Source organism: Rhododendron vialii, chromosome 9a, assembly GCF_030253575.1.
Source record: "Rhododendron vialii isolate Sample 1 chromosome 9a, ASM3025357v1".
NCBI classification, from domain to species: domain Eukaryota; kingdom Viridiplantae; phylum Streptophyta; class Magnoliopsida; order Ericales; family Ericaceae; genus Rhododendron; species Rhododendron vialii.
This window is the reverse complement of record NC_080565.1, coordinates 36,543,363-36,569,587: the sequence shown is the minus strand read 5'-3', so window position 1 is coordinate 36,569,587 and position 26,225 is coordinate 36,543,363. Positions and strand designations below refer to the sequence as shown.

The window sequence follows — 26,225 nt, the reverse complement described above, 5'->3', positions numbered from 1 at the left end:
ACCCACATTTGTTCCCGCTTTCCTTTTCATTTACCACCTTTTCTAAGTGGAATACAGTATTAAGTAGGGTATTTCATCTGGGGCCAAAAGTTGAGGTCCCCTCAAATTTCTTGTTGATGAATGATTACGTAGAATAAAATAGTAATAATAATAATAATAATAATAATGTCACAACTATTTTTGTTTGTGCCAAACTCTAGTGCATAAAAGCAAAAATAAAGGAATCTTAAGCTTTTAAAGATGGTTTTTTCTTGGAGCATTCCATTGCAATCTATCAATATTTTCCTCGTAAAGTGGGAAGACTTGCGAAAGACTAATGGGAACAGTTCTTTTGGGAGGAGTAGACTATAGTAATCAATTATCATTGCACTATAAATTACAGTATTGGCACTCCTTTAAGGGCACAACATTCTTCTTCATCTTCAATGTTTAGAATGCTAAAGTTGATGACATTTATCTCGTCATCTCTGTTAATTCATATGATCAAGCTACTCAGCTTGGCGTTATTTCTCACCACTGCCACACAAGTAACGTGCAGATTGAGCAACGAAACGGATCGATCAGCATTGCTTTCATTCAAGGAACTTATAGCTGACGATCCGCTTGGCTCGTTAAGTTCCTGGAACAGTTCTCTCGATCTCTGCAAATGGGACGGAGTAACGTGCAGTCGCAAGCATCGGAGAGTAGTGGTTTTGGACTTGAGGGGAAAAAGTCTGAAGGGAACCATGTCACCTTTCTTGGGAAACCTCTCTTTTCTCATATCCCTTTACCTCCAGGAAAACAGATTCCAAGGAAAAATCCCCCTGGAGCTCAGCCGCTTGCTCAGGCTGCAACTTTTGAATTTCAGTAGCAATTCTCTCCAAGGGGAAATTCCAACCAATTTGTCAAACTCCCTCAGTATCATATTTTTACAATATAATGATCTAGTTGGAAAAATTCCAGCCTCGTTTGGTTCTCTCTCCAATCTTGTTGATCTTCGCCTCTTCTCCAACAACCTCATTGGAGGGATTCCACCTTTTCTCGGTAACCTCTCTCTCCTCCAATTTGTTGATTTGGGAGTGAATAGTTTCACAGGAACTATTCCGAATTCCATCGGCCGCCTTGGCAACCTTAAGGGATTCCGCATTGCAGTGAATAAATTGTCAGGTGCTGTCCCTCCCCCACTTTATAATATCTCAACTCTCGCGAAGCTAGTCATTTCAGCTAACCAACTTATCGGTAGTTTACCCCAAGATATTGGCCTCACACTCCCCAACTTGCGAAGTCTATTTGCTGGGGTAAACCAATTTTGGGGACCCATTCCTGTTTCTCTTTCTAATGCATCTAGATTGGAATACCTTGATCTATCGCAAAATAACCTTTCCGGGCCCGTTCTCTTTGACCTAGGGAGAAAAATGAAGGATCTAGTGTGGTTAAATCTGGGTGATAACAATTTAGGCTCCGCGGATGCTAGGGACTTGAGGTTCATCGATTCGTTAACTAACTGCAGCAAGCTACAAAAATTGGCTTTCGCTGGAAATGGTTTTGGTGGTGTTTTACCCACTTCCATAGCCAATCTCTCAAGTCACCTCAATTTGTTAGTAGCAGGACGGAACCAGCTTGTTGGAAACATACCCGCGGGAATTTCTACTTTAGTCAACTTAGCTGCACTTGGTTTGGAAGAAAACCTTTTTTCGGGTGTCATTCCCTTTGAAATAGGGAAGCTTAGAAACCTCGAACTAGTAAGTTTCCATAAAAACAAATTGTCCGGTCCGATCCCAGAAAGCATTGGAAATCTCACTCGAATATTTGGGCTAGACCTTGAGGGGAACAACTTCAATGGAACCATTCCTTCAAGTATTGAAAACATCCTGGGCTTGAAAACCTTGGATCTCTCACTTAATTTCTTAACTGGCCCCATACCCAAAATAGGCCTTTTCTCCACTTTAACCTTCATGAACTTGGCTCATAACGCTTTTATTGGTGTCGTGCCACTCGAAATCGGGAAATTGAACAATCTCCAGGAACTAGATGTTTCGGAGAACAAGTTGTCTGGACATATTCCTAGTACTCTGAAAAATTGCTTGAAATTGGAAGGCCTTTTTCTAGAGGGCAACACGTTTCAGGGTACTATTCCTCCCTCTTTAAGCTCCTTGAGAGGAATCGAAGTTCTGGATCTTTCGCGCAATAACTTGTCCGGCCAAATTCCAGAAGATCTAGCTGCCCTCGTTCTTTTAAAGAATCTGAACTTGTCATTTAACAACTTGGCTGGTGAGGTGCCTTTGCAAGGTGTCTTCGGAAACTTGAGTACGATTTCACTTGTTGGAAATAAAGGGCTTTGTGGAGGCATTGCAGAAATGTGGTTGCCTGCTTGCCCAAAGTCCACAAAGAAGGGGGATCGCCTTGGCTTCAAAACCATTATTCCAATTGCTTGCATAATCCCATGTCTTTCACTGGTGCTACTTTTGGTTGTTTTTCTTAGGAAAAGAGAACAGAAAAACAAATCTCTCACCCAACCAGTCAAAGGAGATAATTTCTTGAGGGTTTCATATGATCAACTCCTTAACGCCACTGGTGGATTCTCTTCATTAAACTTAATTGGAGCTGGAAGTTTTGGCACCGTGTACAAAGGAATTCTCCATGAAGGGGATAAACCAATTGCAGTCAAGGTGCTCAATCTTGAACAAAGAGGAGCTTTGAAGAGCTTCTTGGCTGAATGTGAAGCTTTGAGGAAAATAAGGCACAAAAATCTCCTAAAGATCATATCAATTTGTTCAAGTACAAACCATGCAGGTGATGATTTTAAAGCACTAGTTTTTGGGTACATGCCCAATGGAAGTTTGGAGAAGTGGTTGCATCCAGAAGAAGATATACCACAACAAGAATGGAACTTAAGCCTTTCCCAAAGGTTAAATATAATGATCGACGTTGCATGTGCCTTAGAATACCTTCATCGCCGTTGTGAAACTCCAATTGTTCATTGCGATCTAAAGCCAAGCAATGTTCTCATTGATGATGACATGATTGCCCATTTGGGAGATTTTGGGCTGGCCAAGTTCCTCACCATCAATAGCAGTAACAGTGATGGTGGGCAATCAAATTCACTTGCAATCAAAGGTTCTATAGGATATATTGCGCCAGGTAAGTGGGTCAATAATTGTTCTTCTTTTTCTTCTTCTTTGCTTTTTCCCTTTCAGACATTTGTATATAGTAGTAGCCTACATTTCTTCAGTTCCTTACCTGTTTAAATGCAGAATATGGAATTGGAGGAAGGACATCTACAGAAGGAGATGTTTACAGCTATGGGATTTTGTTATTGGAAATGCTGACTGGAAAAAGACTGACAGATGAAATGTTTACAATCGGACAAAGCCTTCATGAATTTTGCAAGGTGGCACTGCCAGAGAGAGTGATGGACATTGTTGATCTGCGCATGCTATTAGAAGAACCTTCTGAAGCTGACAACGATGCTCAGAACGAAAGAGTTAGACGAACCAAAATAAGAGAATGCTTAGTTTCCCTTGTGAGGATTGGAATTGCATGTTCTGCAGAACCACCTGGTGAAAGGATGAACATCAAGGATGTGATCATCGGATTAATGACAATAAAGGAAGTATTTCTTGGAGTAGGTATCCATGGTAGGAGACAAATAAGGATGCGACTCACCGGTGAAGGAATGTCTCGAGAATAGCTACTAAGAGTGCCACTAGATGAATTGACTCAGCGGAGGATGCTTGGAAGGTTTGAAGCACAATCACTTGGTTAGAAATGCCAAAACCCAAATATGCAGGCCGGTTTGTTAATCATGTAAGTTAAGAAGAATAAAAGAGAAGGTGAAAGTTCTCTCCCATGTATAGTTTTGAGTTTTCAAGTAGTCATAGTTGTGCATATTTAATTCCGTATGCATGTAAGTTCCCACTAAATAATTACATGTAAGGCATTAAGAATGTGAGTGCAAATGAGTAGCATCTTTATTGGTTTGGTAATAAATAGTAACATTTTCGAAACGCTCTCACTTGGACACGGATGTGTTTTCTCGATGGAAATGGTTTTGGTCTCTGCTTTTCAGAAGAAACATTTGTCTTGCTAAATCCTCAGGGCTTCCAAAAAATTGGTGAGAAACTAAGCTATTCTGGCCTTAATTCCCTCAATATGTGCTGTGATGGGAAATTATGCTACCGGGTTTCATATCAAATCATGGAGGTTTAACATCAAGCTGAGAAAGGGTATTGAATAGTCTCTAATCTTGATCTGAGAATGCCAATCACCTTTGGAATTTTTCTGTGTATAATCTCCAAATTCGGGACACCAAGGCAAAAAGATATTATTATCATAATGTAATAAAAAGTCAAGTTAAGGCATTTTTTTACAGGATTAATTTTTAAAGTGTTTCATATATGTTTGGCTAATTTTTTTATTTTGAATTTTTCAAAATAATTATCATGTTTAATATTTTTCACAATACCTTTAATTGCATAGTGAACTTTCACATAAATCGTCCAATCAAAAGGAATAGCGAAGTCGCTCATCGAAATCTTGGCAACTACAATTTTTTTTCTGAAAACCTTTACCAGCGGTACCAATGGTTGTAATACCATCACTAACAGTGTGGAACTTTTGCAGGCAGTTTTTCACCGCCGCTTTTTCTTTCTCAACAGTTACATTGCCGGCAGTAGATTTCTGACTTTATTACTGCCGAAATTATTTTTACCGGAGGTTTTTGGACTATTAACAGTGGTTCTTTCATGCCGCTAAAGCTAAAATTTGACATAGTGGAATGCTAACAAAGTTAATAGGTGGGCAATAGAGTGATGGCCATGAGATAAATTTACCAATACATTTTAGGTTATCAGTAAGAGAAAATAATATTTAGGATGTGCAATTTGTTTTTTGGTCAGCAGACGTATTATTAGTGCCTTGTAAATTAGTGCTTGCTCTAATTTTATCGGTATCGGATGTGAGTGACTCCACCCTCTCAGGTCTCAAGTTCAAAACGTGCCAAGTGATATCAACTCTTATGAAGCCAATCCATGTGGGGCTTTTCTTCGACTTTAATGGCCCTCTACTAGTGGCCAGTGGGATTGGTCCTCCAGAGAGTAGTCGAGGTACGTGCAAGCTGTCTCGAACACCCTAAGTTATCAAAAATAAAACCATAAAATAGGTCGCGGTGTCCACATTTCTCATGAAATCCATATTTTCTAGTAACTTGAGTTAAAAATATCATGATATCAATTCAGTTTACGAAGTTATATGTTCGTCAGAAAAAAGAAAAAGACAGTCTGTTGCCTCTTGTTTTCTTGACTTTTAATTTGGCCCCTCCACTAGCCATTCTGTGTGATTCATTAACTTGAGTCTAACTCCATTTTTAATGCTGGAGTCCTGTAGCAATCAAAGAAGATGCAAGGGGAGAGGATTAGTCTTCCAAATAGACCATTCAATTGACAATGAAGAAAAAGAAGTTGAGTTAAATCTAGAAGATCAAGAACAATAACTGTAAAAATGCAAGTATAATATAATGGTTTCTACTGATTCCATTGAATAAACTGTCTCAGTAGTTCTGACATTTTACACTATAAATTGCAGTATTGGCATGCCGTCAAGGGACTCAATGAAGTGCGCCTGAGGTGCATAGAATTGCTCATGGGGCGCACAAAACTCCACAAATTCCTTAAACTTTGCGGGTTTGTCCTGGACGCTTCCGAACTCCATTTTTTGCAAGGTTAGAACTATTATAAAGCTTGTAGAGTCTACTTTCCAACCCAAGTAGTTGGAGTCTATAATTTTTTGTACATAAAAAGGTATGACTAATTCACCCTCAGTGAGTCGAAAACTAAATCATTTCGGTAAAACGCTCACATTTCCCTCATTTTAAATTGGATAAAGACCTATTATATATCGATAAAGAAAACTTTCAATTTACTAAAAGATAGTGAAATCCAACCACCAAAATAATAATAATTAGTTCATGAAAATTGGATAATAAGAAGACCGCTACATGTTAGGCGAATCCTGATGATTAAACAGTTTTGCATGCTTTAATTTAGCCTTATGAACTCTCCGAAACTCCTAAGGAATGAACTAATACCTTAAAACTATGAATGCGAGTACGGAATGGAACATAGAATGAGTGGAAGGGTGCGAAAACATGTTTTAGCCTTAATGGCTCCGATGATATTTGAATTCGTCTACTTTCGACCAACTATTCATTACCCAAAATCTATTATTTTTATGGTTCAATTTCATTATCTTTTAAATACTTTGAATACCATCCGTATCGATATAAAATAGGTTTTGATTTGGTTTAAAATTTGTATGATTCAATGATTTTACAATAATATTTTGTTTTTCATCTTGTTGAGGGTAAAATTGCCATATATTTTTATTTATACATGCTTTTGGAGTCAAACTAATTTAGTTAGAAAGTAGGCTAGATGACCATTTTAACAGTTCAAACCACATGAGAATTGGAGTTCGAGAGTGACCGTGGCAAGACCGCAAAGTTTGGTCGGTTTTGCATAGACTTGCTCTTGGGACGCACAAAGTTCCACAAATTTCTCAAACTTTGCGAGTTTGTCCCAGGAACTCCCGAACTCCTTTTTTTGCAACATTAGAACTGTTAAAAAACTTGTTGAGTCTACTTTCCAACCCAAGTAGTTGGAGTCTATAATTGTTTGTATATATAAAGATATGACCAATTTACCCTCAGTGATTTGAAGACTAAATCATTTCGGTAAAATGCTTGCACCTCCTTCATTTGAAATCGGATAAAGACCTATTATATGTCGATAAAGAGAACTTTCAATTTACTAGAAGGTGGTGGAACCCAACCATCAAAATAATAATATTTAGTTCATAAAAATTGGGTAGTAACTAAGGCTAGCCTAGCCCATGCTGAACAGTGCAGAAGACACAATTCCAATGCAAAAGACCAAGTATAGCGAAAAAACAAGCAACAATAAACCACACTTTGGACCAATTAAATGATGTTTTGAGATACCCCAAACAGCGTACAAATTCTTAATTGGCTATTAAATTTTGTATTTCGCATGCTTGGACAGGAAAAACAGAGGTTTTCTTCAAGTCAATTTTGGACACTGCATTATTGTACTATACCCAGTATTACATGGACTTCATTGCATGGACCTTCCCAATCTCACATCTTCCAGTAAAATGAAAGGTCTATAAGTCATTGGCTGTTACCGTGACGGAGGAACTAAATATCTCCAGAAATGAAAATAAGGTGCTTACATTCAAAACAAACTATGTGATAGTGCTAGAAGAGTTTGGAGATCTTCTAGTTTGGGTCTGGATTTTACAGCTGGTACTCCTTCGACCCTTTCTGGATGGTTTGCCAAGTGGATCATCGAGGTTTCTAATTCAGAGATTATGATCGAGACTCCATTTGCATTCTTTGAGAAATTTGGGGTAACAGGAATAGAATGGTTTTTGATGGGGAATCTATTTTCGGTGGGCGCCTGTCTGGAACCGGTTCGATCTCTATTGGCGTGTCTTGCTAGATCCCATAACACCCATGGGGTTAAGAAGGATATGAGTGGTGGTGAGTTACGAGTGTGTTTTAGTCAGGAACAAGGGGATTTTAGTTGCTGCAAAATTGTAGTGGACGGTGCTTGGAAGGCCAGCAGTTGTTACGGAATTCTTGCTTGGTGTGCTTTGACGAAGAGTTTGGGTTGGATCGAAAGGGTACGAATTTGGTTAGTGCATCTTCTGCTACTATGGTAGAAGGGATTGCTGCTCTTCAATCCTTGAGATGGGCACGTCGTGTGCATATTTTAACTGATGCAAGTGAAGTAGTTTCAGGCCTCTCATGCTAGCTGTGTTTTGCAGAATGTGTTTTAAGGATTTTATTTCTCTTGCTGCTACTTTTGATTTTGATCATGTTACTGTAACAAAGGTTCCTAGGAAAACTGTGGTGGAAGCTCATAACATTGCCAAAGGAACTTGAAAGACTTTAGTTGTATCTACATATCTTTAATGTTAAAATTATGTTTCGTTTTCCTCAAAAAAATGTGCTCGCTTCAGTTATAGAAGAAATCACGTCTCTAACTTTCCCATTAAATATGAGTTTTTTCTCAAAACTTGTCCTTCGAAAAACAAAAGTTTGTCTGAGAATCTTTTAAATTAATTTCATACCACAATTAAACTTTCATTTTTCAACTTTCTCACAAAATTTCTTCTTATCAAATGAAAGCACAAAAGCCAATTCACCTACAAAATAAATCAGTTTTTTGTGCCAATCCTTGGAGTTCTTGAACTTGTACTGTACATATGGAACTTAGCAATTCCATCGATTATGCAGGGACTTCTTCGCCCTGTAAAAGCACGAAGCGAAGATATGTCGCTCTGTCTCGTATTTTTAGAAGCTTCCTTCTCTTGGAGACTTAGAGAGCTATTTCTTCAGAAAAACTGGTAATAGAACAAGGAGAAAGAGTGCCAACCGGGAGGAGGAGACTCAATTCAAGGCATAATGAACTCGTTCAAGAAGTCGAACCACCTGGTTAACAGTAATTGGTGCGGGAGAAGAAGGTGGCTTTGAACTTAACAATATCACTGTATCTGGTGAACCAAGTGGTAGCTCCAGCAACAACTTTTGTTGCATACTTGTAAGCTCCAAGAACTGAGCTAACATATATATCCTCGTCAAGTATCTTAGGTACTCCTGCCAATAACATAAACATGCATGCGTTCATAGGAAGAAAAATGAGACTTGAAAAGAGAAGATGAAGAAGTGACCAAAAGAACCAAAACAAAGTGTTGCAATCCTGCAAAATTGAATGCAACCAGAACTTTGGGGAATGTCAATAAGAAAAGAAATATGTAACGCATACTTCTATAACCCGTAGCGAGATTCATACTCTCTCTCATCAGTAAATTAGTCAAAATCTACGGCATCATATCTATGGGGCTTGAGGAACGATACACAGTACTGCACACCAAGATCGAGAGGGGAAAATATCTTCACACAATATTTTTTTTCCAAACTCCACAAGATTTCTATTAAGTTAAAAAATAAAAAAGGTCAAATATGGAATACTGAGAACACTAGTTACAGAAAAATAAGCAGACAACTAGACATACATCTTCAGGCATCAGGGGACATGAGCCATTCGCTTTTCGGACATATGAATGAACATTTAGTTCTTCCTTCACAATTCCTCATTTAATCATCTGTGCTGTTCGGTACTGTATAAGTTCAGTGTGAATATGCTGCGAAAGTATCAAGAACATAGTCAGACACAGAAATCAAAGTAAAAAAACAGAAAACAGTCATAAATGACATAAAAGAACTTTTGATTTATCAGTACCGCGTATTTGTGCAAATTATTGACATGTAATCAAGAAACAAAACAATGCCTCCTAATTTTGTTCTTGCAAACGCTTACAATCATGTGACAGCTTTATCACATCTACCAACACTGAACTCCTGCAAACATCTCCCATGTAATCTTTTTCGGCAGCATTTTAGCACGTATATGTTTCTATCGAAGTAGCTACTAATACCAGCACATATTAATCACTTCAGGAAACATGAACAGGTTGATCGAAACTGTGAAACCATCGACATATTTGAGAAGCCATAGCATCATTCTTTGCGAAAGTGAACGAAAAGACCACGAACTACTTAAGTTGTCTAACACATCAAGATGGTCTGTATGCCGATTTTTATTCTAGGCCTCTAACATCTTATCTTGGTCTTGGAAATAGGTTTCGTAATGAGCCAGCCAGCTCATAATCAAATACCCAACAAAAGTAGGAGAAGATTTGAAAACTAACCTGAAAAAGTTCAGTGCAGCCATGATATGCCAAGGTATCTCTCATAAGGCCAGGATTGAAAGCAAGATAAGGTTGGCCTAAAGCTCGTAACCTGTTATGGAAAAGTTAATTTCAAATCAATCATCCAACCGGAAGACAAATGTTACATAAAAAAAAATTGCAGCTCAAGAAGGAGCAAAAAATTCATTTCACGAGAGAAAGTTAACAAGCAACAGAATAAAGCAGAAGAATGAGTGGTTGGATTGGATATCTGAGAATATTCAGAAACTGAATAAGGCAACTGAGGTGGCATAGGCATCTGAGTTGGCAAGGTAACATGAGGCGGCACTGACAGGAAGTAGCAATGTTGGCCTGTGGTAACACTGCATTTGGCCTATTTGGTCCAGAGTCTGAGCTTGATGCTTGATGTTGCTAAGGATAAGGCATTATGTGAGATGTTGATGCTTGATGTTGATAAGGAAAAGGCATTGTATGAAATGAAAATGACCTCCAATGCTGAGACGGAAAAGAGAACTATTGTGGCTGATATCGAAGACTAGCTCTGTGACAGCAAGCATTAGCTAGATGATTTGTCTTGCCTCAAATTTCACATCCAGGTTTGTTTGGGCTGCTATAACTTGGCGAACCAAGTCCTTGAGATCCAATTCTGATTAGGAAATCCAAAACCAGGACCTCTAAATCCTGTATTCCCTGAACTTTGATAACCAAAACCTGAGCCATGAAACCTCATATTCTGTCCACCTTTATTCTTGTGAAAACCTCCCAGTCCACCAAAACTCTAGGAACAAATTGAGATTGTGGATAAAATTGTTAATAACCTCCAGGAGTGAGAATTTGTTGCCATTGATACATAGGAATAAGAGAACATTGAGCACAGCAAAAGTATTAACAGATATTGGTGGTGGCACAGAAGTAGAAAACTGAGCTTGAGAATTTTGTGCTGAAGGCAGAGACAATCCAGATTCTGCAGTCTTTTGTGTAGCCAGCCTACAAAAACTGAAGTAAAACTCCTTTGTTCATCTCCATTAGCCTTTAACTCCTCATCTTCAGCGGTACGAATTGTCACCATTTCATCAAACTTCACATCTCCTTTTGTTCATACTGCAGTTCTCACTTGTTTAAATGCAGGAGGCAAGCCATTAATAGTATAGAACACAAGATCATCATCACCAATAGCCAAGAATCCATTAGGGTGTAAAGCATTATAGACTTGTGTTCGCTAGAGCAGGTAATTTGTTGAATCTAGTTTTATAGTCACTAGAGAGTGAAAATTAGAGACAAGGAATGCTAAAGCGGGGGGAATGGAAACGGAACTTGCCATTTGAAGAATGCTTGAGAACTGACAAACTTTCTTGAATTTGCTCGAGAAAGAAACACTTCTGTTTTCTGAATCTAGGGCCTTGAAAGCTTCACCATGATCGGTTTATCACAGAATTCTTTTTTTCTTTTTTTAATAGGAAATTAATGCAGGACATGGTGATTAGGTCTTCTATTTAGCGGGTAAAAGGAGGACAGCAACCTATAATTTATGTCTTAAAAGCCTCTGTGAAATGCCATGGATGATCTTGAGATGGGTAACGTTCGAATAACCATGCGAAATGAATGAGAAGAAACATTCTATAGATTAAAAAAAAAAAATGTGTAGTTGCTCAACCTGCCAAGTGTTCTCTTTTATTTCTTTGTTTTATGTGTTGATCATATTATTTGAATTTTTTAAATATCAGTCTATATTTTTATACTTTTTTTTATTAGTCTTTTTAGGACGAACAATTAACCCAAAAAAAACCACGAAAAGATAAATAAATAATTACAAAAGGTAAAAAAAAAATCAAAAAAAGTTTCAGACGTAAATGTTTAAAAAAAAAAAAAACAGTATTTTCCAATCTGTAGTGAGGATCAACTTCATCCAAACACATCTAAATCAATGGTTATTTTTAGGCCACAACATGCCTTCCGCGCTAACCATTCAAACAGAAAGAAAGCAATAAGTAAAAAATAAAATCAAACAATTCTTACAACTTCCGTTTTGGCATAAATTTCATTTATTAATTTTTGGTCCTTATTTTTTTTTCCCTATATTTGTTAGTTTTGTGCTTTTTTTAAAAAAATTATTGATTTGTCTCGACAATAGAAATCTCAAGAGTTAAACATTACAAACAAAATATTTTAAAAAAATTCAAGAGATTCCGAGTTTGATCTTGTTTAAGCGACTTGGCTTATCAAAAAACTATTTGAGCACAAAGTATAATTCCCATTTGATAAAAAAAAATGTATATTCCCCATCCACGTCGGATTATCACTATGACCCATGGGGTCTCAGTCTCAAGGCCCATATTGTAGAGACCCGTATTTTTGAGGTTATATTTTTTCTTTTATAAACGTACGGCCCGTCTAAATAGACAGTACGGATATTCGGGGTGACGTGTTCGTAAAAGGATATAAAGGTAATTATGTGAGAGGTGCATGTGTGAGTGTGTGGTGCGAGAAGCGGGGGATTGCTCCCCACTTCTATAATTCTTCCCAGGAGAATTATTTCTCCTCTCTATTCTCTCATTCTCTCACGGCTGTCTCTCTCTCCTCTCCTCCGAAACTTTCTCTCCTCTCTTCTCTCTTCGATTTCATTCACCTAGGGTGAGATTCCGGACAAAACCCGAGTATTAAAGTTGCTATTCGGAGTACGGGCTTTCCGAATATCCAAGAAAAATCATGATCGGACCTCGTGGAGCTACGGTTGACTGGGTCAAAGGGTCGGGTTTTACTCAAAACCCTTGAGGTAGGGATTTCTCATTTCTATTATGTGTGTATGTGTTGATTTGGTGTTTGAATCGTGCCTTAGATCGTTGTTTTCGTTGTTAGAAATGTTCTGATGGAGTCTGAAAATCGTGCACTGAAAACCCAGGTCCTACCGGTAGGAGTTTTGGTCCTACCGGTAGAAAGGCTGTCCAGTAATGTCATTTTCGTGAAATCGTGGTCTCCTACCGGTAGGAAATTGTGTCCTACCGGTAGGAAATGAAAAATTCAGCATTTTGGCAAAACTTCGAACGGGCATAACTTTTTCATCCGAACTCTGTTTTGGGCAAATTTTATATCGAAATTCATGTACCGGAAATGTACTTTCCAATGGTGGTGGTCTCATCTTCCAATTCTTAACCGATAAGATTTGGCAGCCAAAATAAGATAGATATGTTCGTATACGTTGGGAAATCCTTTTTCCTTAGAATCGTTTGGGTGAAACATGGGTGTTCTTAGGTTCCCCTGAGTACTAGTTGAATGGTTTGACGAGGCTAGTGGTATTCTTAACGCTTGGTAGTGGTCGTTGGGTTCCGTATGAGTCGTTTGACACCGAAACGAGGGTTTAGAGAATATAAGGAGTATAGGTGGCCGAAGGTCGTATGTGTTGACATGCGAAGTGAAAAACGAACACATAGAATATTTCTTTGAGTTAAACAACGCTAGGCATGGATACATGAGACATTTCCTTGTGTTTGATATGTGGTACACCTCTTGCGTAACTTATACGATTTTGCGAGTTGCAAGGTGGAAATCTATGAACTCGTTGTGAGAGTTTATCTTTTGATGTGTGAGTGCTTGTATGGTGATGAGAAACTACTAATGTAACGATTGCGAGTTGATTGAGATGAAATTATCTGTATTACTTCTATGTGAATGAGTTTTTGTTGTGAATTCATTATATGTGACTGAGATGAATGCCTAAATTGTAAAGTATATCGAAGGAATTGTGGTATGGTGACCTTTGATGTGTGACTTGAATTAGCTCCATCAGTGAGGACGGAACTGGTGGGGAGTATCGGGATTTCTTAATTGGCCCGACAGGAGCTTTTGCTCATGATACAGAATGATGAGGAAATTGTGACACGATGTGAATGGAAATGGGCTATCATTGTGAAAGTGTAAGTAAGTGATACGAAAGACATTGGTGTTGCGATTCTTTGATTACGATAGTTTCATAAGTCAAGATATCGGATTGGTGATTCAAAGTGATATGAGGAACAGTGGTAGTCATGAGAAAATCATATAGATAGTAAGTCCTCGTGGTTGAATTAGAGTTTTGGTGTGTAGTCACGGTACTTCATTTATGTCTTCGACCTTGGGAAAATTACTAGTTGTGTTTCGTTTCTTCATTTGAGATACCGTACCTTGCTTCTGTTATTCATTCCACCTGTCATTCCATTCGTATATAATAGTTGTGTAGATTTCTCTACTGGGCACGTGTTTGCTCAACCTACCACTTCAGGTTCATTGCAGGTCATGGTCATGGTCATGGAGTACTTGGAGTGCATGCTGACATTATCGATTAAAGCTATTTTGGAGAGTACTTTATTCTTGTATAACAAACGACTTTGTTATGAAATTCCTACTTTGAAAGATTGTATTCGTAGACCAATTTATTGAATCGGAAATTGTATTGTATTTTGGGGTATTGTACGTACGATTGTGAGGACTTTGTATTTCAAATGGTATTGTTAATTTATGTTGAAAATCGAGGGCGTGACAACTTGGTATCAGAGCATAAGTTTAGAATACCTCGAGACCGTGGGGAGACTTTGAGTCTCATGGGTTCAAAAAAAAAAAAAATATTATTGCATTGTGACATGACTTATGTGCTATTGAGTGATTGATATGTATCCAACTATGTGGCATTGCATTTATGTTACCGTATAATGGCTTAGAGTTGTTAGATGGGATTGGTGGAGTTGGAGATTCGTAGTGTATTCCTTTGTTGATGATCTTTTCATTGTTTCTTTGTAGTGAGATGCCTCCAAGACCCGAGAATAGGCGGGGTAGGATTGGGAATCCGAGAATGGGGGCAGGACAGAATCAGCTTGCTAGGGATATTGTAGCGGCACTTGCGGCAGCTAATCTTTTGCAACCACCTCCTAGGGATATCGCGAACAGTCGGGCCATAGTAGCTATGAGAGAGTTTAGCCGTAGAAATCCACCTCAGTTTGATGGGGAGAGTAGCGACCCCCTTGTGGCCGACCATTGGCTTTCACAAATTCGTAAGATCTTTAATGCCCTTAAGATTACGGAGGACGACCTACGGGTGAGTATAGTAGCTTGTCAACTTACCGGTGAGGCGAACGAGTGGTGGGAATCTGTTTTAGGAGTAAGGAGAGACGCTAGGAGGGCGGCTGGAGTTGCAAATCAGGAAATTGAGCCGGTTGAGGAAAGTTTGACTTGGGCTGAATTTGAGACACTTTTTGAAAACCAATATTTTCCAGAGTCGTATCGCGAACAGCTTAGAAACCAATTCGAGAGGTTAGATCAAGGTGACATGACCGTTTCAGAATATGCCACTAGGTTCCAAACCTTGTCCCGTTTTGCGCCAGAGTTAGTTGCAACCGATGGTAGGAAATGTAGGCGTTTTGAGAAAGGGTTATGTCTATCTATCAAGAAGTTTGTGGTAGGTCAACGAATTGAAAGGTTTTCTGACATTATTGAGTGTGCTAGAAGTATTGATTATACGGAGGAAATACCAGAGGAGGCGAAAGTGCAGGAGTCGAGGAAACAAACCATTAGCAAGAACATATCTATAGAAACATCTGGGAGCCAAGGCAGGAAGAGACAAAGAGATCAATTTTGGTCCACCTCGAGCCAACATAGTTCAGAACCACCTAATCTTTCTAGAACGTCAGGAGTTCCGTCGGGATCAACAATTGTGTGTTATCGGTGCCGCCAGTAGGGCCATCGTGCAGTAGACTGTCCTCAGGAGAAGGAATATCATGGTCAGAGACCACCTCGGGTTTGCTATCGATGTCGTCATCCGGGGCACTTAGCGGTAGATTGTCCACAATCGACAAGTAGAGGGAGCGTACAAAGACCCACGGGGTCGGGTCATGCGTCTCATACCGCGTTGCAAGGTAACGTGAATTTATATGTTATGTTGAGATTACTTATGCGTATACAAAGTGCTTAATCGCCAAATGATTGTTATTATGAAGTGTACGGTCTATTCTAGTGTTGGATAGCATTGCAGAGTTGTCTCTATGAACTTGTCTGATAAAATCTAAGTGTTGTGACAACTAGACTAATGGGATGAAAATACTCAAAATTGATAAAATGAATAGAAATCGTGCAAGGTCTTGTGGGATTGAAATGAACTAAATTACTATTGGGCTTCTTAGAGCCACGAGTTATGAAGTTTGGGCACTAAGTGAGCCCGTGGTTGTATTGGGTACTGTGTGAACCCGTGATGGTATTGGGCACTGTGTGAGCCTGTGGTATTTTGGGCACTATGTGAGCCTGTTGTCATATAGGGCACTGTGTGAGCCCGTAGTGTGCTGGGTACTATGTGAGCCCGTACTATGTTGGGCACTGTGTGAGCCTGTGGTATTTTGGGCACTATGTGAGCCTGTTGTCATATAGGGCACTATGTGAGCCCGTAGTGTGCTGGGTACTATGTGAGCCCGTACTATATTGGGTACTGTGTGAACCCGTTGTATTGGGCACTATGTGAGCCCGTGGTTGTATTGGGTACTGTGTGAGCCTGTTGATGCGTAGATGTGTTCGATGATGTGTAAACCATTAATTCGTACGGTGGGTTTGCAACTGGTTAGTCTATTATGGTAATTGTGTATGAAATTGGTTGCTGTTTAGTTTTAATCTACATGCTTGACTTGTAATGTAATCTTAGCGTGTGGAATTTGCTTTTGGAACACGATACTGGATAGATGATGATGTGCGTATAGGTACTTGCTACGTGTTAAATAGATGATCGATAGGAAGTGTTTAAATGGGGTGACCCAAATCTCGTAGTTAGATGTAACATTATGTGATGATTGAAATCTCTAATCTCAACTCCTTATTTTGTTATACCTTATGATTTGATGATTTCTTTGCATGCCTTTCACTTTATAGATTATGGTCTTATTCAGATTTTCAATAGTCTAATTAATCCTTCGTGAGATATTGAATAAGTAAGACTACAAGGATGTTGTAAACATATGCCGAACATGAATTGAATTCTTTACTTGGAGCGCCGCGTAAATATAGTGAAATGTGTGGAGTGGTGGGTCTTGGTTTAGAAAGTTGTTACACTTACGGATGTACACATTTTGAACTCAAAAATTTTCTGAAAGGGATAATGCTTGGTGAAAGTTGAATCTTTGCATAGTTCATTTTCAAAAATGATAACGGTTTCAAAAAAAAAATGATAACGGTATAGACTCGGAGTCGGCTACATCATAGTCCATTCCCATGTTGACAAAATTGTCATTATTTTCAAATGACCAAGTGAGCTGTTTGTAATTAATTGTTGATAATGTCGTTCCGAAATGAACATTTCCTTTCAAATTCTATAGAATTTTGTCACACATGGGCCTGTTTCAATGGTTTGACAACTACTTGAACAAGAGTTTTCAAGGAGGGGGCAAAATTTTCATCAAAACTAACACTTCACCATGGCTTTGGAAAATATAAGTTGGAAATTCATGATCATTGTTTGGTTTAGACTTCATCGTGTTGGACACTTTAACAACTACTCGGCATTTGTCTTTTAAGGGAATTTGTCTTGAATTAGTATTAAGAACTATTAGAGTTCTACTTGTGTGAGTCTTAATAATTTGAGTAAGTCGGGGAGTAAAGAAATGAGGTGAAAAGAGAAATGTATGAAAGTTGATTTCCCTGTAAACGTGCGCGAAGAATCTAGTAAATCTTGGGATGGATGAGTTAATCTTAGAACTTTTCGATTTTGTATTGCTTGACAAGGTTGTTGAATTACAACGTTATGAAATTCTCTTTTGTGTTTGGACGCGGTCCATGGAACCAGAATTGGTTAGTCGGAAGTAATGAGAATGGATATGGTTTGTGAGACTGGAATTAGATGGTAACATGACTATGATTTGTATGAATACGACAACTTCGTGATTTGACGTGTATGAACATCGGAACTTGGCAATTGTTTAGTAAGAAGCTAAGCTAGTTAGTTGTGGCATTATAGAGTTTTCTACTTTTCTTGCATTTTGGACACGGAAGTGGCGGATACGAAGCGTTGTGTGGTGAACACGGCCCTTAGGATAAGAAATCCATTGATGGTGTGCTTTCATCTATTCTATGCAAATTTCGGGGACGAAATTTCTTTAAGGAGGGAAGGATGTAGAGACCCGTATTTTTGAGGTTATATTTTTTCTTTTATAAACGTACGGCCCGTCTAAATAGACAGTACGGATATTCGGGGTGACGTGTTCGTAAAAGGATATAAAGGTAATTATGTGAGAGGTGCATGTGTGAGTGTGTGGTGCGAGAAGCGGGGGATTGCTCCCCACTTCTATAATTCTTCCCAGGAGAATTATTTCTCCTCTCTATTCTCTCATTCTCTCACGGCTGTCTCTCTCTCCTCTCCTCCGAAACTTTCTCTCCTCTCTTCTCTCTTCGATTTCATTCACCTAGGGTGAGATTCCGGACAAAACCCGAGTATTAAAGTTGCTATTCGGAGTACGGGCTTTCCGAATATCCAAGAAAAATCATGATCGGACCTCGTGGAGCTACGGTTGACTGGGTCAAAGGGTCGGGTTTTACTCAAAACCCTTGAGGTAGGGATTTCTCATTTCTATTATGTGTGTATGTGTTGATTTGGTGTTTGAATCGTGCCTTAGATCGTTGTTTTCGTTGTTAGAAATGTTCTGATGGAGTCTGAAAATCGTGCACTGAAAACCCAGGTCCTACCGGTAGGAGTTTTGGTCCTACCGGTAGAAAGGCTGTCCAGTAATGTCATTTTCGTGAAATCGTGGTCTCCTACCGGTAGGAAATTGTGTCCTACCGGTAGGAAATGAAAAATTCAGCATTTTGGCAAAACTTCGAACGGGCATAACTTTTTCATCCGAACTCTGTTTTGGGCAAATTTTATATCGAAATTCATGTACCGGAAATGTACTTTCCAATGGTGGTGGTCTCATCTTCCAATTCTTAACCGATAAGATTTGGCAGCCAAAATAAGATAGATATGTTCGTATACGTTGGGAAATCCTTTTTCCTTAGAATCGTTTGGGTGAAACATGGGTGTTCTTAGGTTCCCCTGAGTACTAGTTGAATGGTTTGACGAGGCTAGTGGTATTCTTAACGCTTGGTAGTGGTCGTTGGGTTCCGTATGAGTCGTTTGACACCGAAACGAGGGTTTAGAGAATATAAGGAGTATAGGTGGCCGAAGGTCGTATGTGTTGACATGCGAAGTGAAAAACGAACACATAGAATATTTCTTTGAGTTAAACAACGCTAGGCATGGATACATGAGACATTTCCTTGTGTTTGATATGTGGTACACCTCTTGCGTAACTTATACGATTTTGCGAGTTGCAAGGTGGAAATCTATGAACTCGTTGTGAGAGTTTATCTTTTGATGTGTGAGTGCTTGTATGGTGATGAGAAACTACTAATGTAACGATTGCGAGTTGATTGAGATGAAATTATCTGTATTACTTCTATGTGAATGAGTTTTTGTTGTGAATTCATTATATGTGACTGAGATGAATGCCTAAATTGTAAAGTATATCGAAGGAATTGTGGTATGGTGACCTTTGATGTGTGACTTGAATTAGCTCCATCAGTGAGGACGGAACTGGTGGGGAGTATCGGGATTTCTTAATTGGCCCGACAGGAGCTTTTGCTCATGATACAGAATGATGAGGAAATTGTGACACGATGTGAATGGAAATGGGCTATCATTGTGAAAGTGTAAGTAAGTGATACGAAAGACATTGGTGTTGCGATTCTTTGATTACGATAGTTTCATAAGTCAAGATATCGGATTGGTGATTCAAAGTGATATGAGGAACAGTGGTAGTCATGAGAAAATCATATAGATAGTAAGTCCTCGTGGTTGAATTAGAGTTTTGGTGTGTAGTCACGGTACTTCATTTATGTCTTCGACCTTGGGAAAATTACTAGTTGTGTTTCGTTTCTTCATTTGAGATACCGTACCTTGCTTCTGTTATTCATTCCACCTGTCATTCCATTCGTATATAATAGTTGTGTAGATTTCTCTACTGGGCACGTGTTTGCTCAACCTACCACTTCAGGTTCATTGCAGGTCATGGTCATGGTCATGGAGTACTTGGAGTGCATGCTGACATTATCGATTAAAGCTATTTTGGAGAGTACTTTATTCTTGTATAACAAACGACTTTGTTATGAAATTCCTACTTTGAAAGATTGTATTCGTAGACCAATTTATTGAATCGGAAATTGTATTGTATTTTGGGGTATTGTACGTACGATTGTGAGGACTTTGTATTTCAAATGGTATTGTTAATTTATGTTGAAAATCGAGGGCGTGACAACTTGGTATCAGAGCATAAGTTTAGAATACCTCGAGACCGTGGGGAGACTTTGAGTCTCATGGGTTCAAAAAAAAAAAAAATATTATTGCATTGTGACATGACTTATGTGCTATTGAGTGATTGATATGTATCCAACTATGTGGCATTGCATTTATGTTACCGTATAATGGCTTAGAGTTGTTAGATGGGATTGGTGGAGTTGGAGATTCGTAGTGTATTCCTTTGTTGATGATCTTTTCATTGTTTCTTTGTAGTGAGATGCCTCCAAGACCCGAGAATAGGCGGGGTAGGATTGGGAATCCGAGAATGGGGGCAGGACAGAATCAGCTTGCTAGGGATATTGTAGCGGCACTTGCGGCAGCTAATCTTTTGCAACCACCTCCTAGGGATATCGCGAACAGTCGGGCCATAGTAGCTATGAGAGAGTTTAGCCGTAGAAATCCACCTCAGTTTGATGGGGAGAGTAGCGACCCCCTTGTGGCCGACCATTGGCTTTCACAAATTCGTAAGATCTTTAATGCCCTTAAGATTACGGAGGACGACCTACGGGTGAGTATAGTAGCTTGTCAACTTACCGGTGAGGCGAACGAGTGGTGGGAATCTGTTTTAGGAGTAAGGAGAGACGCTAGGAGGGCGGCTGGAGTTGCAAATCAGGAAATTGAGCCGGTTGAGGAAAGTTTGACTTGGGCTGAATTTGAGACACTTTTTGAAAACCAATATTTTCCAGAGTCGTATCGCGAACAGCTTAGAAACCAATTCGAGAGGTTAGATCAAGGTGACATGACCGTTTCAGAATATGCCACTAGGTTCCAAACCTTGTCCCGTTTTGCGCCAGAGTTAGTTGCAACCGATGGTAGGAAATGTAGGCGTTTTGAGAAAGGGTTATGTCTATCTATCAAGAAGTTTGTGGTAGGTCAACGAATTGAAAGGTTTTCTGACATTATTGAGTGTGCTAGAAGTATTGATTATACGGAGGAAATACCAGAGGAGGCGAAAGTGCAGGAGTCGAGGAAACAAACCATTAGCAAGAACATATCTATAGAAACATCTGGGAGCCAAGGCAGGAAGAGACAAAGAGATCAATTTTGGTCCACCTCGAGCCAACATAGTTCAGAACCACCTAATCTTTCTAGAACGTCAGGAGTTCCGTCGGGATCAACAATTGTGTGTTATCGGTGCCGCCAGTAGGGCCATCGTGCAGTAGACTGTCCTCAGGAGAAGGAATATCATGGTCAGAGACCACCTCGGGTTTGCTATCGATGTCGTCATCCGGGGCACTTAGCGGTAGATTGTCCACAATCGACAAGTAGAGGGAGCGTACAAAGACCCACGGGGTCGGGTCATGCGTCTCATACCGCGTTGCAAGGTAACGTGAATTTATATGTTATGTTGAGATTACTTATGCGTATACAAAGTGCTTAATCGCCAAATGATTGTTATTATGAAGTGTACGGTCTATTCTAGTGTTGGATAGCATTGCAGAGTTGTCTCTATGAACTTGTCTGATAAAATCTAAGTGTTGTGACAACTAGACTAATGGGATGAAAATACTCAAAATTGATAAAATGAATAGAAATCGTGCAAGGTCTTGTGGGATTGAAATGAACTAAATTACTATTGGGCTTCTTAGAGCCACGAGTTATGAAGTTTGGGCACTAAGTGAGCCCGTGGTTGTATTGGGTACTGTGTGAACCCGTGATGGTATTGGGCACTGTGTGAGCCTGTGGTATTTTGGGCACTATGTGAGCCTGTTGTCATATAGGGCACTGTGTGAGCCCGTAGTGTGCTGGGTACTATGTGAGCCCGTACTATGTTGGGCACTGTGTGAGCCTGTGGTATTTTGGGCACTATGTGAGCCTGTTGTCATATAGGGCACTATGTGAGCCCGTAGTGTGCTGGGTACTATGTGAGCCCGTACTATATTGGGTACTGTGTGAACCCGTTGTATTGGGCACTATGTGAGCCCGTGGTTGTATTGGGTACTGTGTGAGCCTGTTGATGCGTAGATGTGTTCGATGATGTGTAAACCATTAATTCGTACGGTGGGTTTGCAACTGGTTAGTCTATTATGGTAATTGTGTATGAAATTGGTTGCTGTTTAGTTTTAATCTACATGCTTGACTTGTAATGTAATCTTAGCGTGTGGAATTTGCTTTTGGAACACGATACTGGATAGATGATGATGTGCGTATAGGTACTTGCTACGTGTTAAATAGATGATCGATAGGAAGTGTTTAAATGGGGTGACCCAAATCTCGTAGTTAGATGTAACATTATGTGATGATTGAAATCTCTAATCTCAACTCCTTATTTTGTTATACCTTATGATTTGATGATTTCTTTGCATGCCTTTCACTTTATAGATTATGGTCTTATTCAGATTTTCAATAGTCTAATTAATCCTTCGTGAGATATTGAATAAGTAAGACTACAAGGATGTTGTAAACATATGCCGAACATGAATTGAATTCTTTACTTGGAGCGCCGCGTAAATATAGTGAAATGTGTGGAGTGGTGGGTCTTGGTTTAGAAAGTTGTTACACTTACGGATGTACACATTTTGAACTCAAAAATTTTCTGAAAGGGATAATGCTTGGTGAAAGTTGAATCTTTGCATAGTTCATTTTCAAAAATGATAACGGTTTCAAAAAAAAAATGATAACGGTATAGACTCGGAGTCGGCTACATCATAGTCCATTCCCATGTTGACAAAATTGTCATTATTTTCAAATGACCAAGTGAGCTGTTTGTAATTAATTGTTGATAATGTCGTTCCGAAATGAACATTTCCTTTCAAATTCTATAGAATTTTGTCACACATGGGCCTGTTTCAATGGTTTGACAACTACTTGAACAAGAGTTTTCAAGGAGGGGGCAAAATTTTCATCAAAACTAACACTTCACCATGGCTTTGGAAAATATAAGTTGGAAATTCATGATCATTGTTTGGTTTAGACTTCATCGTGTTGGACACTTTAACAACTACTCGGCATTTGTCTTTTAAGGGAATTTGTCTTGAATTAGTATTAAGAACTATTAGAGTTCTACTTGTGTGAGTCTTAATAATTTGAGTAAGTCGGGGAGTAAAGAAATGAGGTGAAAAGAGAAATGTATGAAAGTTGATTTCCCTGTAAACGTGCGCGAAGAATCTAGTAAATCTTGGGATGGATGAGTTAATCTTAGAACTTTTCGATTTTGTATTGCTTGACAAGGTTGTTGAATTACAACGTTATGAAATTCTCTTTTGTGTTTGGACGCGGTCCATGGAACCAGAATTGGTTAGTCGGAAGTAATGAGAATGGATATGGTTTGTGAGACTGGAATTAGATGGTAACATGACTATGATTTGTATGAATACGACAACTTCGTGATTTGACGTGTATGAACATCGGAACTTGGCAATTGTTTAGTAAGAAGCTAAGCTAGTTAGTTGTGGCATTATAGAGTTTTCTACTTTTCTTGCATTTTGGACACGGAAGTGGCGGATACGAAGCGTTGTGTGGTGAACACGGCCCTTAGGATAAGAAATCCATTGATGGTGTGCTTTCATCTATTCTATGCAAATTTCGGGGACGAAATTTCTTTAAGGAGGGAAGGATGTAGAGACCCGTATTTTTGAGGTTATATTTTTTCTTTTATAAACGTACGGCCCGTCTAAATAGACAGTACGGATATTCGGGGTGACGTGTTCGTAAAAGGATATAAAGGTAATTATGTGAGAGGTGCATGTGTGAGTGTGTGGTGCGAGAAGCGGGGGATTGCTCCCCACTTCTATAATTCTTCCCAGGAGAATTATTTCTCCTCTCTATTCTCTCATTCTCTCACGGCTGTCTCTCTCTCCTCTCCTCCGAAACTTTCTCTCCTCTCTTCTCTCTTCGATTTCATTCACCTAGGGTGAGATTCCGGACAAAACCCGAGTATTAAAGTTGCTATTCGGAGTACGGGCTTTCCGAATATCCAAGAAAAATCATGATCGGACCTCGTGGAGCTACGGTTGACTGGGTCAAAGGGTCGGGTTTTACTCAAAACCCTTGAGGTAGGGATTTCTCATTTCTATTATGTGTGTATGTGTTGATTTGGTGTTTGAATCGTGCCTTAGATCGTTGTTTTCGTTGTTAGAAATGTTCTGATGGAGTCTGAAAATCGTGCACTGAAAACCCAGGTCCTACCGGTAGGAGTTTTGGTCCTACCGGTAGAAAGGCTGTCCAGTAATGTCATTTTCGTGAAATCGTGGTCTCCTACCGGTAGGAAATTGTGTCCTACCGGTAGGAAATGAAAAATTCAGCATTTTGGCAAAACTTCGAACGGGCATAACTTTTTCATCCGAACTCTGTTTTGGGCAAATTTTATATCGAAATTCATGTACCGGAAATGTACTTTCCAATGGTGGTGGTCTCATCTTCCAATTCTTAACCGATAAGATTTGGCAGCCAAAATAAGATAGATATGTTCGTATACGTTGGGAAATCCTTTTTCCTTAGAATCGTTTGGGTGAAACATGGGTGTTCTTAGGTTCCCCTGAGTACTAGTTGAATGGTTTGACGAGGCTAGTGGTATTCTTAACGCTTGGTAGTGGTCGTTGGGTTCCGTATGAGTCGTTTGACACCGAAACGAGGGTTTAGAGAATATAAGGAGTATAGGTGGCCGAAGGTTGTATGTGTTGACATGCGAAGTGAAAAACGAACACATAGAATATTTCTTTGAGTTAAACAACGCTAGGCATGGATACATGAGACATTTCCTTGTGTTTGATATGTGGTACACCTCTTGCGTAACTTATACGATTTTGCGAGTTGCAAGGTGGAAATCTATGAACTCGTTGTGAGAGTTTATCTTTTGATGTGTGAGTGCTTGTATGGTGATGAGAAACTACTAATGTAACGATTGCGAGTTGATTGAGATGAAATTATCTGTATTACTTCTATGTGAATGAGTTTTTGTTGTGAATTCATTATATGTGACTGAGATGAATGCCTAAATTGTAAAGTATATCGAAGGAATTGTGGTATGGTGACCTTTGATGTGTGACTTGAATTAGCTCCATCAGTGAGGACGGAACTGGTGGGGAGTATCGGGATTTCTTAATTGGCCCGACAGGAGCTTTTGCTCATGATACAGAATGATGAGGAAATTGTGACACGATGTGAATGGAAATGGGCTATCATTGTGAAAGTGTAAGTAAGTGATACGAAAGACATTGGTGTTGCGATTCTTTGATTACGATAGTTTCATAAGTCAAGATATCGGATTGGTGATTCAAAGTGATATGAGGAACAGTGGTAGTCATGAGAAAATCATATAGATAGTAAGTCCTCGTGGTTGAATTAGAGTTTTGGTGTGTAGTCACGGTACTTCATTTATGTCTTCGACCTTGGGAAAATTACTAGTTGTGTTTCGTTTCTTCATTTGAGATACCGTACCTTGCTTCTGTTATTCATTCCACCTGTCATTCCATTCGTATATAATAGTTGTGTAGATTTCTCTACTGGGCACGTGTTTGCTCAACCTACCACTTCAGGTTCATTGCAGGTCATGGTCATGGTCATGGAGTACTTGGAGTGCATGCTGACATTATCGATTAAAGCTATTTTGGAGAGTACTTTATTCTTGTATAACAAACGACTTTGTTATGAAATTCCTACTTTGAAAGATTGTATTCGTAGACCAATTTATTGAATCGGAAATTGTATTGTATTTTGGGGTATTGTACGTACGATTGTGAGGACTTTGTATTTCAAATGGTATTGTTAATTTATGTTGAAAATCGAGGGCGTGACACATATGCAGTTGGCTTGGACACCTAGAATATACCGATATTGGGGTATTAGGTCTCGTTTCAGAACGGGTGTTAAGTTTTTATTTTTTAATAATACAATTTTGAGCTTAAAAATTTTGAGCTTATTGAAATATAAAAATATGCAATATGGATCTTGTTACTATGCAAAAAAAAAAATTGAAAATTTATTTTTCTTTTATATTATTTTTGAGTTTGAAAATGTGAAATAAGTTGTTTATTTTTTAAAAAGGTTTATGAAAAGAGTCCTCATTCAAGCCTTGTTGTTCAAATTTCGATAGCCCACTGGTCATTTCCTAACCGTTTCCCAAAGAAAAAACGACTTGGCTTTATTTTTTACTCGAGTAATTCTACCTCCACACCCA

The 26,225-nt window shown here is 39.1% G+C and overlaps 1 protein-coding gene and 4 long non-coding RNA genes across 5 annotated transcripts; 4 read left to right on the top strand and 1 right to left on the bottom strand.

Moving 5' to 3' along the window:
- Window positions 1-409: 409 nt before the first annotated feature.
- LOC131300123 (probable LRR receptor-like serine/threonine-protein kinase At3g47570) lies at window positions 410-3,986 on the top strand. Its single transcript, XM_058325818.1, has 2 exons — window positions 410-3,120; window positions 3,234-3,986. The coding sequence occupies exons 1-2, from the start codon at window positions 426-428 to the stop codon at window positions 3,668-3,670; spliced, it is 3,132 nt and encodes a 1,043-aa protein (XP_058181801.1). The 5' UTR covers window positions 410-425; the 3' UTR covers window positions 3,671-3,986.
- A 4,111-nt stretch (window positions 3,987-8,097) lies between these two features.
- Window positions 8,098-11,403, bottom strand: LOC131300203 (uncharacterized). The gene is made up of 3 exons (XR_009190884.1): window positions 9,772-11,403; window positions 9,076-9,204; window positions 8,098-8,656 (listed from the first exon to the last, which is right to left on the bottom strand). It is a non-coding gene; the product is annotated as an uncharacterized LOC131300203 (long non-coding RNA).
- An 842-nt stretch (window positions 11,404-12,245) lies between these two features.
- LOC131300208 (uncharacterized) lies at window positions 12,246-14,272 on the top strand. The gene is made up of 2 exons (XR_009190892.1): window positions 12,246-12,544; window positions 14,027-14,272. It is a non-coding gene; the product is annotated as an uncharacterized LOC131300208 (long non-coding RNA).
- A 3,752-nt stretch (window positions 14,273-18,024) lies between these two features.
- LOC131300207 (uncharacterized) lies at window positions 18,025-20,051 on the top strand. The gene is made up of 2 exons (XR_009190890.1): window positions 18,025-18,323; window positions 19,806-20,051. It is a non-coding gene; the product is annotated as an uncharacterized LOC131300207 (long non-coding RNA).
- Window positions 20,052-23,803: 3,752 nt separating this feature from the next.
- Window positions 23,804-25,830, top strand: LOC131300206 (uncharacterized). Its single transcript, XR_009190889.1, has 2 exons — window positions 23,804-24,102; window positions 25,585-25,830. It is a non-coding gene; the product is annotated as an uncharacterized LOC131300206 (long non-coding RNA).
- The last annotated feature ends 395 nt before the right edge of the window (window positions 25,831-26,225 follow it).

Excerpts from the sequence above, each read along its gene's own strand:
- LOC131300123 (XM_058325818.1), top strand. The coding sequence starts at position 426 with ATGTTTAGAATGCTAAAGTTGATGACATTTATCTCGTCATCTCTGTTA. Across the intron at positions 3,121-3,233 it reads TATAGGATATATTGCGCCAG|AATATGGAATTGGAGGAAGG; the intron begins GTAAGTGGGTCA and ends GTTTAAATGCAG.